This window comes from Myripristis murdjan, chromosome 6 (genome assembly GCF_902150065.1).
Source record: "Myripristis murdjan chromosome 6, fMyrMur1.1, whole genome shotgun sequence".
Classification (NCBI taxonomy): domain Eukaryota; kingdom Metazoa; phylum Chordata; class Actinopteri; order Holocentriformes; family Holocentridae; genus Myripristis; species Myripristis murdjan.
In genome coordinates, this window is record NC_043985.1 from 23,668,067 (window position 1) to 23,681,877 (window position 13,811).

The 13,811-nt window shown below is 41.7% G+C and overlaps 1 protein-coding gene across 2 annotated transcripts in view; it reads right to left on the reverse strand.

Annotated features, from left to right (window-relative positions):
• Window positions 1-40: 40 nt before the first annotated feature.
• Window positions 41-13,811, reverse strand: part of plekhg7 (pleckstrin homology domain containing, family G (with RhoGef domain) member 7) — a 14,083-nt gene continuing 312 nt past the window's right edge. The window contains exons 1-17 of one of the 2 annotated variants that reach the window (XM_030054277.1): window positions 13,506-13,524; window positions 12,358-13,140; window positions 11,411-11,433; window positions 8,439-8,557; window positions 8,061-8,101; window positions 7,565-7,666; window positions 6,902-7,051; window positions 6,556-6,651; window positions 6,027-6,128; window positions 5,214-5,327; window positions 4,541-4,715; window positions 3,204-3,319; window positions 2,724-2,811; window positions 2,545-2,624; window positions 2,291-2,444; window positions 1,200-1,297; window positions 41-325 (exon numbers count right to left, since the gene is read on the reverse strand). In XM_030054277.1, coding sequence (XP_029910137.1) covers window positions 215-325; window positions 1,200-1,297; window positions 2,291-2,444; window positions 2,545-2,624; window positions 2,724-2,811; window positions 3,204-3,319; window positions 4,541-4,715; window positions 5,214-5,327; window positions 6,027-6,128; window positions 6,556-6,651; window positions 6,902-7,051; window positions 7,565-7,666; window positions 8,061-8,101; window positions 8,439-8,557; window positions 11,411-11,433; window positions 12,358-13,002 — 2,214 coding nt within the window. In that variant the 5' untranslated portion in view covers window positions 13,003-13,140; window positions 13,506-13,524 and the 3' untranslated portion in view covers window positions 41-214. Of the gene's footprint in view, window positions 326-1,199; window positions 1,298-2,290; window positions 2,445-2,544; window positions 2,625-2,723; window positions 2,812-3,203; window positions 3,320-4,540; window positions 4,716-5,213; window positions 5,328-6,026; window positions 6,129-6,555; window positions 6,652-6,901; window positions 7,052-7,564; window positions 7,667-8,060; window positions 8,102-8,438; window positions 8,558-11,410; window positions 11,434-12,357; window positions 13,141-13,505; window positions 13,525-13,811 lie in introns of those variants that run through there. The other variant, XM_030054276.1, reaches the window with a different exon arrangement.

Below are 13,811 nucleotides of genomic sequence, written 5' to 3' on the forward strand. Positions count from 1 at the left end.
TGTAGCATTTTCTATCCAACACACCACCCAACACAACTCTTATTACATTATCAATAGTTTATTGAAGTCCGTTACAGCAACTGCCTTTCAAGGCAAACATTCATTTTACAAAATCATCCTACAGCTAGCACAGTATTTTATAAGACCTAATGGACTGTTGCAGTGCACACTGCCAGTAGGTCTTTCAGGGGGATGTGGAGTTGAGTCCTGGGAGTCATATCTGTGAAGACTCCAGCCACAGGGAGGAGCTCTTGACTCGCGGCTGCTGGGAGTCCAGCTTCAGCAGTGCTGTCACAGCGCCCTCTATCTTTGACATCCACACTCTCTGCAAAACACACAGCAAGGGGAATCAATGTGGGGAGTATTCTCAGGTGTGTTATCCAACAGTGTGTGACTTTGCTGTTTCGCAGCTACAACAGCTTCTCAGCTTGGATATGCTACAGTAAATGTAAGAAAATGGTAAATGTGCACAGATGTAATCAGAGGCTATTTTTTTTTTTTTTTTATCTCTATTTGTAAAGCTTGTGTGCATGAGCCAACAGCAATGTTGCACTAGAACAACACAAATGCACTTGGCTACTGAAATTTCTCCAGTTAAACTTTCAAAAGATGTGAGTTGCTGGTTAAGTAAACAATATCAGGAACTATCCAGCACCGTTTAATCCGAAACTAAGAAGACTAACAAAATTGACCTTAGACTGATGGAAGTTTACCGAATCCTAAAGTTGAACCTGGCATGAAAATACATCTAACTTGCATGAGAATAAAGGTAATAAAGCTCTGAGGCAACTGTGACATACTGATGGAAATTACGTGCATTAGTTTTAGACAGAATGAATATATCATCTGTAGAATTTGAAAGATTAACCCCAAGATCAAGTTGGAGATGAAATCCAAGTGCATTTTCATACACAAAGCCCCGGGCAGACTGCCAATAAGATTCTGTGTTATTAAATAGCTACCAACGTCCAGAGTGAATTTAAATGGACAGATGAGAGTTCACTATGAAGCTTTGTGTGGGTGACATTCACATGTGAGAAGCCTTTGGATGTATAACCTCATGTCAACTTCCTTCTTGTCGCATGTATTTATTTTACCAGTAACAATGTCATCAAGCGCGATCAGATAAGACCCACAGCTCTACAGGATACCTTTTCAAACTTCTCATGCCACCAAAAATTAAACAGTAGGTGATGTACCTTGACAGACTCTGACGGAGCTTGCACGATGAATGCACCTATGCACTGCTGGTAGCGGTTCTGGTGCATGATTATGAATGAATGAGGGAGCCCTGATGCTAGATTAGGGAGAAAAAAAAAACATTAATTCAAATAAACAAAGACTGAAAGAAATATCCACCATGACAACAGATTCTGTTTATCTCTGTTCACACGTATTACTTATCTACTCATGTGTAATGTGTAACCTTTATCATTACTGGATCTACCTTAACAGCAAATAAGCAGAGATTTAAGTAATTGATTACATTTGCTCATGTAACTGGAATTGAGTAGCTTTTTTGAGTATTTTTTACAGTCAGTAATTTTACTTTTTTGTTAAGTACATTTTTGCTTGAGTATTGTCCTTAACTACATTTTAAATCAATGGCCCTGATGAGCATTTATGATATCCCTACCAGTATTGGGTATGTTTCTCAAAAAAAAAAAAAAAATCAAGAAAAGTTACTCACTGCTTTCTACAATTTGTTATCACACTGCTATACCAATTACTCTTTCAATTTCTTTTTAGTTTAGTATTACTCTCTAAAACCCACATGAGCTGTTATCAGAAGGAAAACACAAGACTGTACACTACAGCATATGACCCAGGATCAGTTGGGGATATTAAACCTGCAGAAAGGGAGAAAACTGGTGGGGACAAAAGACTGCACCTCAGTTCACATCCGGGCTATTCTGCCCACAGAGAAACCGAATCTTTGAAAAACAACATGATCTGCACATCTGTTGCAACATTTTCCTCAACAGGGTCTTGATCCAACTTGCTGCGCTGGATGACATCACCTCCAGCAAGGAACGAGTGATTTGATTGGTTATTTGATGTGATTTCTAAGTGTTAAATTTGCTGGAGCTCAACTGAAGTCCTGTGCTCAAGCAACACAAGTACTAAAAATTTTAGTACAGAAGTAACCCTGATTACTGAAAATTTAAATGTACTGCCTCTCATTACCTCATTACTGGGATAAGTAGTCTAATTACATAAATCTGAGCAAATGTAATCTAATTACTCCTGACACTGACCCCAACAAAGCCCAAAACACGGCTATCATTACTTGAGGCATTGAGCTGATCGATGTTCCTCAGCTGGAGTCGGTCCAGAGACATGGGCTGGTCCAGAACCGTGAAGGTGCAGCCCTCCTTCAGCAGCTGGTCCAGCTCCAGGTTCTGCGGCAGCCTCAGAGGATTCTGCTCTGGACCGATGGACCGCTACAGGAGAGAGGGAGGAGTTTAAAAACAGGAGACGTCATCATCTATAACCACCATGTTCTGCAAGGTTAAGGCCTTAGAAGAGGAGAAAGTCATGTACCTTTTTGTTCCTCTTTATCTTTGTGATCAGGAGGAATTCGTCAAACAGGAACAGATACACATCAATCAACTTTGCGTTTTCTGGTAAATAAAAAACAAAAACAAAAACAAAAAGCTTGTATTAAGAGTCGAGTGTGAGACCATGTCATACTGGCATACTGAGACATCACCTGTACCAACCTGTGAGCACCATTTTCCCTTCATGCAGGAGACTTCTGTGAGAGATGAGGTTCTCCAGAGTCACAGCCTTCAAGAGATGTTTCAAGTTCTGAAAACAAAAGGCACAAGGAATCAGTGCCTTCAAGATGAGAGCTGTTTTCCCGCTGTTTGATGCAGGTAAATTGATATGGAACAGTTGCTGCCGTTGACGCCTCCCTAAAAGAACTAATTACACCTTGCATGGTAACATCTTAAAGCCCTGAAATAGTTTTCTTTCATTCCTTTTCATTCACGAGGGCTGAGATATCTAATTTCATATCCACATAAGTGATTCTATCATCTCATCTGCACGCAAAGGTATTGTGTGATGAACGGTTACTGCAAATCTGTATTTAATTTAATTCACTGCTTTGTTCTCTGCTCAGCAAATCGCTCTCTCTCTCTCACATACACACACACACACACACTTAGATATTTATACACAAATGCGCATGCACAGACCTCAGGAACGAAGGCCCGCTTGTCTCTCTCCCACACTGGCAGCCACACCAGGGCATCCCTCAACTTTTTCACCTTCTGGTAGTTATCCAGCCATTTGACCTTGCCCTCCAAATCACCTAGACACAGAGAAAGGAGATGACCGAGTGTCCAGGAGATCACTTTTAACACCAATTGATTGGACCACGCTCTAAAAACTCACATCCTGCAAAGTAAATTACTGCTGATTTTGTACAGGGCTCCAGTTTCTTTTACAGATTTCCCTGTGTCACGTTCTTAATGGCACATTAAGAGCTCTGTTTTCAAATGCAATATAAATTGAGATTCACACTGCAATAAAGTGTTTAAAAAACACTATTTTAAAGTTATGACTGCTTTAACTGTTTTGATTTAATGGTTAAACATGGGTGTGACGGTATCGTGAGAGACCGTGAGAGATTAGACTGTACTTAACTTTTGTAGAAAATATCCTCCACACCCATGGGACATTGGCCCGTTCATCTCTGCCATGCTTACAAAATTCCTTTGTTACACCATCTGCTCATGCAAGCTTACTCATTTTCGGTCACACCTTTTTATTGGTTATGGTAAAGCATGATATCATTTGAACGTCCATGCTGGCTGGTTTTGTAAAGACATTTGTTCAATACAAGAAAATGACAGTGAGACGCACTGCTGCTGCATGTTTCCCACAGCCTTTCTATTTACAGAGTAAACTGCCACAACAGGTCTACAGGCATAGGCATGCTGTGAAGAATAAACGGTCAGGACTGCTGGCTGCCGTCCATGGCATGCTGCCTGTTTGTTCAAGTAGACATCAATTGGTGTCCCTCTTGTTGAAAGAGATGGCCTGTCTTATATTTGCTCAAAATCCTCATTGCGGTGGTGTAACGTGCACGTTAAGTCTTCATGTGTTTAGAAGCTGCCTGCTGACAGACGCCACTACGGCTCTGTCAGAGAAACCCTCAGGTCATAATCACCTGTGTGACAGTGCTGGTGCTTCTGCCACTTGAAACACAGAGGAGTGTCCTGCTTGTCATCAGCAGCTGACTGCGTCTGTTTGTTTGTATTGCCTAAAGTCACAGAACTAGCTGAGCCACAATATGCTTATTCATGTATTAATGCGCAAACTCAGCGAATACAGAAATCATGATTTGGCCAAGTGACAAATGAAATGACACTTGACCATTTTTATGCATGGTAGAATATACTCTGTTAGCCATGTTTTTTGCATTCAAGTGGAAAAGACAGGTTGGATCAGATTAACAGGGTGACTATGAGGTTGAAAATGAAGCGCTAAGCAGTAAAGTGTCCAAGGTGTGGTGATGTGTGCTGCTCACATATGGATGTGTCCACTTGCTCTGCTATAACTTGCAGCTTTCTTGTCTCTTCCTCTGTCTGGCATCTCTTCGCAATGTTCCTCAACAGGAGCGGATAGCGGGTTAACCTCTGCAACGGCGCCACCAACAGGTCACGCAGCTGCAGCCTGCGACACTGCTCGTTCCTTTCACACCACTGTGAGAGCGAGGGAGACAAAGAGAGACTGGGTAAGAGAGAATGAGACAGAGAAAGAGAGAGATCAGGAAGAGGTTAAAGGATAAGAGGGTCAGAGAGAAAGAGAGAGAGGACAGGGTCAAAGGAAAGTTGTCAAGGAGAAAAAGAGGAAGGTCACAAAAGGGTTAAATAGATTGTTAGGGAGTTTGGTAGAGGTTAGGAATGGAGGGGGAGGGGATAGTGGAAGGGGTTGTATATAAAGAGAAATTATATCCATGATCCCCTCCAAAAAAGCAACAATAATATCACAATGCCGAATGTGGATGACAGAGAGGGTTATGTAAAAGAAAAACTGTCACATTCCAGTCTTTGGTGAATCCTAGTGACAGTGAACAGGTCATGGCTGTCTAGGCAGCTATGTCACTCTCATACTTGGCCCTGCCGCGTTGTCAAGGTACACGGCGTCCTTGCCGCCGCTCACATTTACGCACACAAATCAGCTGCTCAGTCCCTCTGTACCTTCACATAAGATCCAAAGTCCTCTCTGGGCTTCAGGCTGTCCAGATAAACAAGAGCCGTCGAGTAGTTGAGGCAGTACTTCTGCAGACAGTGGCATATGCTCTCACGGAAAGCCTGCCAAGAGATAGAAAGGGTATTTTATAAACACTGGAAGACAGACTGCTGGGTCACACTGGCTGCTGTGCTGCAGAGGTACGGATCATAAAAGCCAAGCAGAGGAGACACAGGAATAAATAATACTGAGTAAAGCAAAAATGACAAATAGCTTGTGTCTAGGAGTTATTCTGTATCTGAACTGAACCAGGAACAGGAAACAGGAAAAAAATTCCTGGTATAAAAATATCATCATGTCATCAAATCTCTTTGCAGCAAAATATTCATGGAATAATTGTGTATCTAAGTTATGTATTAGATCATTATCCATCTAAACAAGGTCTTAATAATGTGTTTTCTCAATAATAATGTCAGCCTCTTGTGATCCAGGTGAGGCCAATAATATAATTTTAAACATATCTTATCTTCATGATTTTAATCTGGGAACATCTCCTATAGGAGCCGTCCATGTTAAGAGAGTATGTAAGGGTGCTCAGTGGATTAAAACTTCTAATGTGTGATTAAAATCATTAAAACATATTTTGAAAAGTTTATCTTGACTTATCTTGTGTCAGTACTCTAATCCCTGTAAAGCTTTAAAAATCAACACAGAAACATATCTGTTCTTTATCACAGTCCTACACTCCACCACATGTGCACAGCAGATATAGAGTCACTGGCTGTTTGCGCTCCATGTATCCACATGTGAGTAAAACTTGCCCTGCACAGCAAGTCCAACAGCGTGGGCCCGCCACCCTGCACAGGAATCTCCAAAGTGTCCTTGATGACTCGTAGGAGGTTATTCAAGAAGCCAAAGCTCACCTGCAGCACAAAACATCAGGTGTCAAGTGACACCACCATTTATGTTACACTCACATTCCTCAGTAATGTTACTTTCAGTTTGTCAAAAACTGCAAAAACAGCTCAATTGCAAAAGTAGAGGCTTTCCTATGAAGTCACGCTACAAATTCTGCATAATGGCTGACAAGACATTTGTCATTGTCCTGTGTTGTTATGATAATATTACTATTGAATGATCTTGTGTTATAAATTGCAATACATCTGTTACTCTGTACCTGGGTACCTTTATATATAATCTGCACAATACGTAGTCTTATTCTAATGCTATGTAAGCTAATACTGTTCAAATGTATTCAGGATTAGCCGTGGTCCTTATCAGATGAGATAGCCTTCATGTGTGCCTTTATTTGCATTGGGCTTTATGTGTCTGTTTTGCATCAGGTCTCACCAGACAGAGCTCATTGAGGTTAGCAAACAGCCTCCAGGAGTCCACATCAGCCAGCCAGTTCCTCATCTGCAGGTTAGTGAGTGTGGCCAAAAACACCTGAATGCCACAAAGTCACAAACAGAAAGGACTTATCGGGCGGTGCTGGCATTAAATTTCTAATCCACTGCTATAAAGGATGGAAGACCCAAAGAGACTTTTACAGGTTCCTTTTATCTGACAATTCAATGACAGGATGAACAGCACAAAGCAGCAGGTGTTGGGTTGCAAATGTGTTGCTGTATGTACTTGTGGTCCTGTGCATGTGTGTGTATGTGTGCATTTGGAGGCTTTATATAGAGTTAGTCACCTCTTTGAGAACCATGAGCTGATCCAGGAAATAAACACACTCGCTGGTGAAGAGTTCCCAGATGGCCTCTTGTCTCTTGAAGCCCTGTGGGTCAGAGCTGTCCTTCAGCTGGGAGGACTGGTCTCGCAGGAACTCTGCCAGAGAGTAACCCTGGTCACAGCAAGACACACAGACAGTGAATTGGAGAGACAGACAGATAGATCACTTGATTGGCAAGATGGACAACTGAGAAGGACATAGAAAGACAAAACAAGCAAGATATCCTCTTTGCCTGTTTGAACTTTTTCAACAAATCCTTCAGAATGAGTGTTTGTTGGATGCAGATAATGAAATGTAATGTTATGAAAGTGTTTATGTATATATGTGTTTACGGTTGTTCCAAGCGTTTACTGCCTATAAAGTCTTCTTGCACAACTTGAGTCATGTTAAGTGTTCCCTGAACTTTCCTGTTCCTCTTGTTTCGTAATTTGTCAGCCATCCATGAAGCCTTCAGTTATATTGGGTTTGGAAATCTGGATATTTTTTGTTGTCCAAGCTTTGATTGTGTTTGGATTACTAATTGCAGTACAATCCAAATGCTGTAACTAATTGTAATCCCAAAGTACATAGCAAACAGTGTGGATGCTTAAGGGCTTTTACCATTTGTCAGCATTCATTTCTTACCTTATATTTCTGAAAGTCTGTGTTTCTCCAGTCATGAATCTGTGCTGTTGAGAGATATTTCTCAATATCTGATGCAGTGCATGTTTGTATCTTCCCTTTAGTCTAAACAAAGGGGAAAAGAAAAAAAACACTCTTTAGATAGCTTTTGGAAGAGGCCTTTCAGGTTTGGGTGTGTGTTAGTCTTGGGAAACTGAATAAATAGAAGTTAGGTATTTGTGATTTGGTTCAAATATTTGTCCATCTAACAGTCCAGCACGCTCAAAAACTCAATAAACAAGTTTGGCTAGAGTTTTGCCATCCAAGTGTTTACTAATTACAAAGCTTCCAAGGGCCGAAAGGGGAAAGAAGAACCACATTACTAATCTGCTTTGAGAAATGGGTCAGAGAACAATGTCCAAACCAACTCGCCTGCCCACTGCCAAAACCAAGTATTACAAAATCTCAAAAAACGCCGGTGGCACCCTGAACTACAGTTACAAACAAATGACACACATACCGTACTACGCCTCAAAAAAGGCCACTTTGACTTCTTTGTATCTGTTAAAATCAGAAAAATAACAATGATTATGAAGAAAGGTGCAAGTGAGACAGTCTGCTGTAGAAATGATTAGAAACAAACACAAACAAAACAGTGCATAAAACTGTGGAGCATCCAAGCTTGAGCACGCATCTTGCAGACAAAAAAGCACTACTGTTTGCCTTTTGGACGTTGGGCTGTGGAACATGTTTTTGGACAAGGAAACACTAGGAAGGTGCATCGTTTCAGGCATCAAGTCACATGTGAGTAAATAATCACAGAATGACTGCAGGCGGCTCAAATCAGTGTCTCAGGTCATAGAGGGAGAATGGATACCATGAAAGTGTACAATGTTACCAGAGAAGTTGGAGCCGTTCAGTATGTCAGCCGCTCCATTGGATACAAACAGGTCTCCTGGTGAAACATCCAATCCAGGCAAGCTGACCACCACAGAGCTCCGCCTCCTCTCCTGAAGCCTGCGGGCACAGAAGCAGAGCAGTGAAAGTGTTAACAGGCTTCCTCTTACATCGTTTTTGGCTGCCGAGTGTTGTGAGACTCAAACTAGCAGTACTGTTAAGACAGTGTGGAAACAGCCTAATCTCTGGAAAAATACCAGACATGTGCACTGCTAATACAGAATTAAAATTCCAAAACATGACTTGAAACATCTACTGTAAATATGGTGCAATGGGAAAAAAAAAGAATACTCTTACTTCATAACATCTCTTTTAAAACAGGAAATAACAGAATTCCTTTCAACATTTTTGCATGGTTGAAATACCATCTGCATTGTGCAAACAATGAGCGATTAACAGGAAAAGCAGCAATTCAAAACGGTAGTTGAAGTATTATGCAGCTGGCTGATGTGTAGATAGATACCGATTAATGGATCACCCTATTTGTCTGGTAGGAGGGAAGCTGTCAGTGTGTGCCAGTTATCCTCCTTTCAGAGTTTGTAACCAAAACCTCAAAAACACAGGTCTGCCTTTCAGCCTCGGGCAAAGCTCAAGTAGTCTGACGTATCTCCTTGCGTTATTGTTGGGGGATCACTGCTCAAAGTAAAAAGTGCATCAGAATCTGCTGGAATTAAAAATCAAGGACACTGGCAAATATGTTCCAGTTATGAAATGGAGTTATTGCTGATATAAAATGTGCAGACCAAATATTCCCAAAGGGTTTGGCCTTGATGTTGGTCCTTGCATGAAGAAAACATGACTTATCATACTTGAATGACTCTAACAATCACAGTCCAGTTGTACCGAAGCCAAAAAACAAAACAACACGACATTCAGCTAAAGCCATTCAGTCATTCAATTCAAGTCTTTAACACATTTAGAGTAAACAGAAATGAGGTGAACTGCAACCAGACTGGCTGGTTTTGCCCAAGGTGAGGTTCACAATGCACTGACACTGACTGACTATGTGGCTGTGACTCTGCTCAAAACTTTAACTTCTACATTTCTGACAGATTTGGAGTTTGGAGTTTTAGAGAGACGGAGCTAAGTGTGCTCTTGCCTAGAAAAGAGTCTCGCTAACAATGCAGGAGTAATGCTAACACAAAATCTGAAGAAACACCACTGTTGTGAAATTATGAAATCCAATTTGCACCAGTGACACATCATAAACATATCGTTAGTGTATCAGGTTAAAGCAACAAACTTTGTGCCTGTTTGTTATCGCTTATCGGAACACAATCAGGCCATAAGGAAGCATGGCTTAGAAACGAGGTGTAATGGCCCTGTTTATGATAACAATATAATAAACTGGAACAGAAGTAGATGCAAGCGGAAGAATCAAGTATCATTATGTTTATGTGTCCCATTATGTGTAAAAACCGTGTCAGGCTGAATGAAAAGACCTTCTTCCTCTTGCTATTCAACATCTCAGCAGTTAATCAGCAGATCAGAAAGAGCTACATCTCTAATGCTCTGCTTGCACAATCTGATCAATATATGTAGGGCTGGGCAATATTTTGACATTATATCTATATTATGATATGAGACTAGATACCATTTGGGATTTTGAATATCATCATATGGTAAATATACTGTGTTTTCCTGATATTAAAGGCTGTTTGGTCATGATATCCACATTACCAATGATTGTTTACCAACTAACTATTGGGTTGAAGATATCATGAGATTTGATTTTGTCCATGTCACTAAGTCCTATGTAAACCAAAAGTATATAGGCTGACATGAATCTACATGCAAGCTGGATGCATGGCTGGAGGACCAACATGTACACTTGAAGATTTAGCAAGTCTACAGGACAGCAGAAGAGCAAACGAGTATCTTTTTTTCCAGGACACTTTTGTTAAACTCTCAGTGCACCAATTGTTCCTCGCTCTGACTGCTAGGACATTGTTCCTGCTAGTAAACTGATCCAACCTGCTCAGATCAATGTATAGACAGACAGCCGCAAGCAGTGCTGAATCAACAGTAAAACAGATGATAGTCAGCAGCACCTGAGTGCTGCAGACATAGGCAGCTAATGGAACAGTAAGAAAAGCACAAGGAGGAGCTCCCCTAACCAGGTCAGTGCTTACATGCAGTTCATTCCCCTGCATCTTCACAATGACATCCTGTTACTCAGAGTGCTCTCTATGTGTCAGCCCCTCTGCCACAGAATGCCTGTAAAAAATGGGTGCTTTGTTCCCGCACAACAAGAGAAATAATGATGCCCCAAAACAAAACTGTCCCAACCAATGGCTTGCTAGGCCTGGTCACTGTAAGGGGCACTGTGCCAGGGTGTAATTACAGGGACAATAGCTGCCTAATTATCCAGTGAGGGGAAGAGCCCAGCAGCCCATTAGGAGTGGTGTGGGTGGCAGTAAGGGAAAACAGCCTTAATGAGAGTTTGTCTAGCCCATACATAACCATGGGACTCTCATAACTCAACCCACCAAGCTTATGCTCCATTAACAAAGACACGGTGAAATGAATGCACAAAGGGGCTTCCTAAACTCAAGCTCCAATCATCCTCACTCAAGTGTCCATCAAGTACAGGCAAGGCCCTCTTATGGTTAACTAAAGATGTTTCATTTCAAACCAGCTTTTGTCTTAATGAAACAACATGGCATGTTAAGAGATGCGGCGAAACAGCAAGAGGCAGCGGCTCATCGTGTAACAGAATTAGAACTCGCTCAGAGGGACAAGAAACTTGTGATGGCAACAGTGTAGCTTAGAGATTATCAGTTACATGCAAATGTTTAAGTGCCTGTCTGATATGTAAATATGGTCTCCATGACGTGATAACTGAGAACCAAGCCCTGGTATTTTTGGCTATGGTGAGCTGGCACAGAGGCAGTACGCAAAACACTCACTCACCTGTTATGACAATGATCCTTTTCCTACAAAATGAAAAAGAAAGTACTAAATCAGTCAATAGGAACACTTTAAGCATTTTATAAAAACATGTCACCGTTTATCAAAAGCAAATACCAAAGTAGATGCACTGAGATGACAAATTTCTTTTGTTGGAAATGAGAAAGAGGCTTCTGGTGCTGTTCATTTCAGTGTAAATTAAAATAAGTTGCCAGTGAGAGTATTTCACACACTGAAAACGCTTTCAATAATGCGCTTTCATTTAGAAATCCATAATCATATTTTTTTTTCAAAGGCTTACTGTACAGTAAGCACTAAATGAAGGGTGCACAACAGGCCTCCTACTGCTAACAACACCACTATATCACTTTCACAGACATTCAAATTTGAATCAGTGTTTTAAGTGGTCGCTTGGATTCAAAAGCCTTAGATATCTGAGGAGAATGTCGGGACTCTATTGTGAATGTGCTCAGTTGAATACCATGAGCTGATGAATAGATCTCCCCATTATCTTTTTCCATCGCTCACTGACCCCTCCATTATTGGGTGACTGCTGACTGCAGTGAATAGGGGCCCAAGGAGGGCACTTCCCAGGGCTCTCTAGGCTGTGGGTTTGGTCAGAGCTGTCAGTGCATGTAACTGCTGATTCATTTGCTGTCAAAAGCATGCATTGTGAATGATCACCACAGGAGGCAAGGTAGAGTGAGGGAGAGAAGGCTGCTGGAAGGAAGGAATGTGGAACTATTGACTATTTAATTTATAGGATTTTGATTAAAAACATGCCGCACCATAGCACATGGCAGATATGTGGTTGATGATGGCAAGAGGCTTGGCTAATGACTGGGGAATCAAGTCAAATTCTGCCCTACTGTTACTTCTGTTTTTCAAGTTACTCTGTCATGCCTCAATTGAAATAATACCATGAAAATATGGTGAAAGCAAAAGCTCACCTGAATTTCACAATCAGGAAATTCAAAATCATTCCTAACAGTGTGATGAGCACTCTGAGATTCTTGTCTCGTGCAAGTGATCCCGTTGTCAAAAGTCTTTGATCTATGTGATCTGGTTCTCTGCCGGCCGGAGGATGAACTGGGCTGAATATCACGACAGATCTCTCCATCAGAGAGGGGGCTTGCTGCAAGTGGAGACTGCCTGTATCCTGGGGATAAGGGGCTCATGGGGGATGGCGTGCCTTCCGTGGAAGGCTCCTCTTGTGTGCTTTCCATCTTGACGGGATCCCGGGAATCCATCTGAGGACGTCGGGTGCTCCTCATCCTCCTCAAGGTGGGAGATGTGGAGATGCGCGCAGGGGCCTGCCGGTCAAACTGAAACAAAGGTGCCACCAAGGTGTCAGCATCCACCAGGGACGCATGTCTCAGCTTGGAGTGTGTCCGGGCCAGATCTATGTGCATTATCACTGGGCTGCTAGTCTGTGTCTCCTTGTTCTCAAAGGGCCCAGAGTCCGTTTGTGTCTGTGCATTTGCCACACCTGTGGTGACAACTTCATTTTCCAGCCATTCAATGTAACTCCAGTTCAGGTTCTTTTCCACATCTTGGTCTTTATCCTGTAGAATAACTTGTTTCATTGTAGACATTGTGCCCCAAAAGGCATTGTAGTGTGGCCAAGATCAGAAAACGTGTGGTCTAATGATCTGGTGTCTTTGCCCCAGTTAAGGTCAGATGATAATCCTGTTGCATTCCAGCCGTTTTCACACCATTCACCTCTCAAGTTTCTGGGGGAAAGAAAAGAAGAACATCATAAATATCCACAGGCAACATTAAGCAAGTTGTGCACTCAAATCCCAATTTTCTGAAAGGGGGTTATATCATGGTTCAAACCACGTTATGAAACATGATGAACCTTATAAATAAAGTTAGGGGAGTAAATTGTGTATATCAAAATAACTGCGTGGGGAAGGTAGGTTGGTATGATAACAGTAAAAGGCAGGTGGACTACACTTTGACATCTGATAAAACAAAGGAACAATGGTGCCTCGGCACACAAAGCATGTTACAGTGTAACAGAATACTTTATCAATAGTAAGCCCGGATAGTGCAGTGTGGGAAACAAAGAACCGCAGCTCAGAACACAATGCACCTGATTCAAGTTCCTCAGTTTAACTCAACTACTCTCGGACCCTATGTCTGTATTCTTAACTTGGTAAACCGCAACCAAACTAAAGCTACAATATTAGCATTATTATCGCCGCGTCACACAATAAGAACAGCTAATTAGCCATTAATGTTTGTGGAAAGCCGCACGAGCGTCAGAGCTCCGCACGCCCACGAGGTAGCAAAGGTGAAAAAAAGTACCATCCTTAACTTTCATACCAAGTTAAACAGAAACATAAATATATCATATAACATAAGTGACGACAGAAAGCAGCCGCAGCTCGGGAGGAGC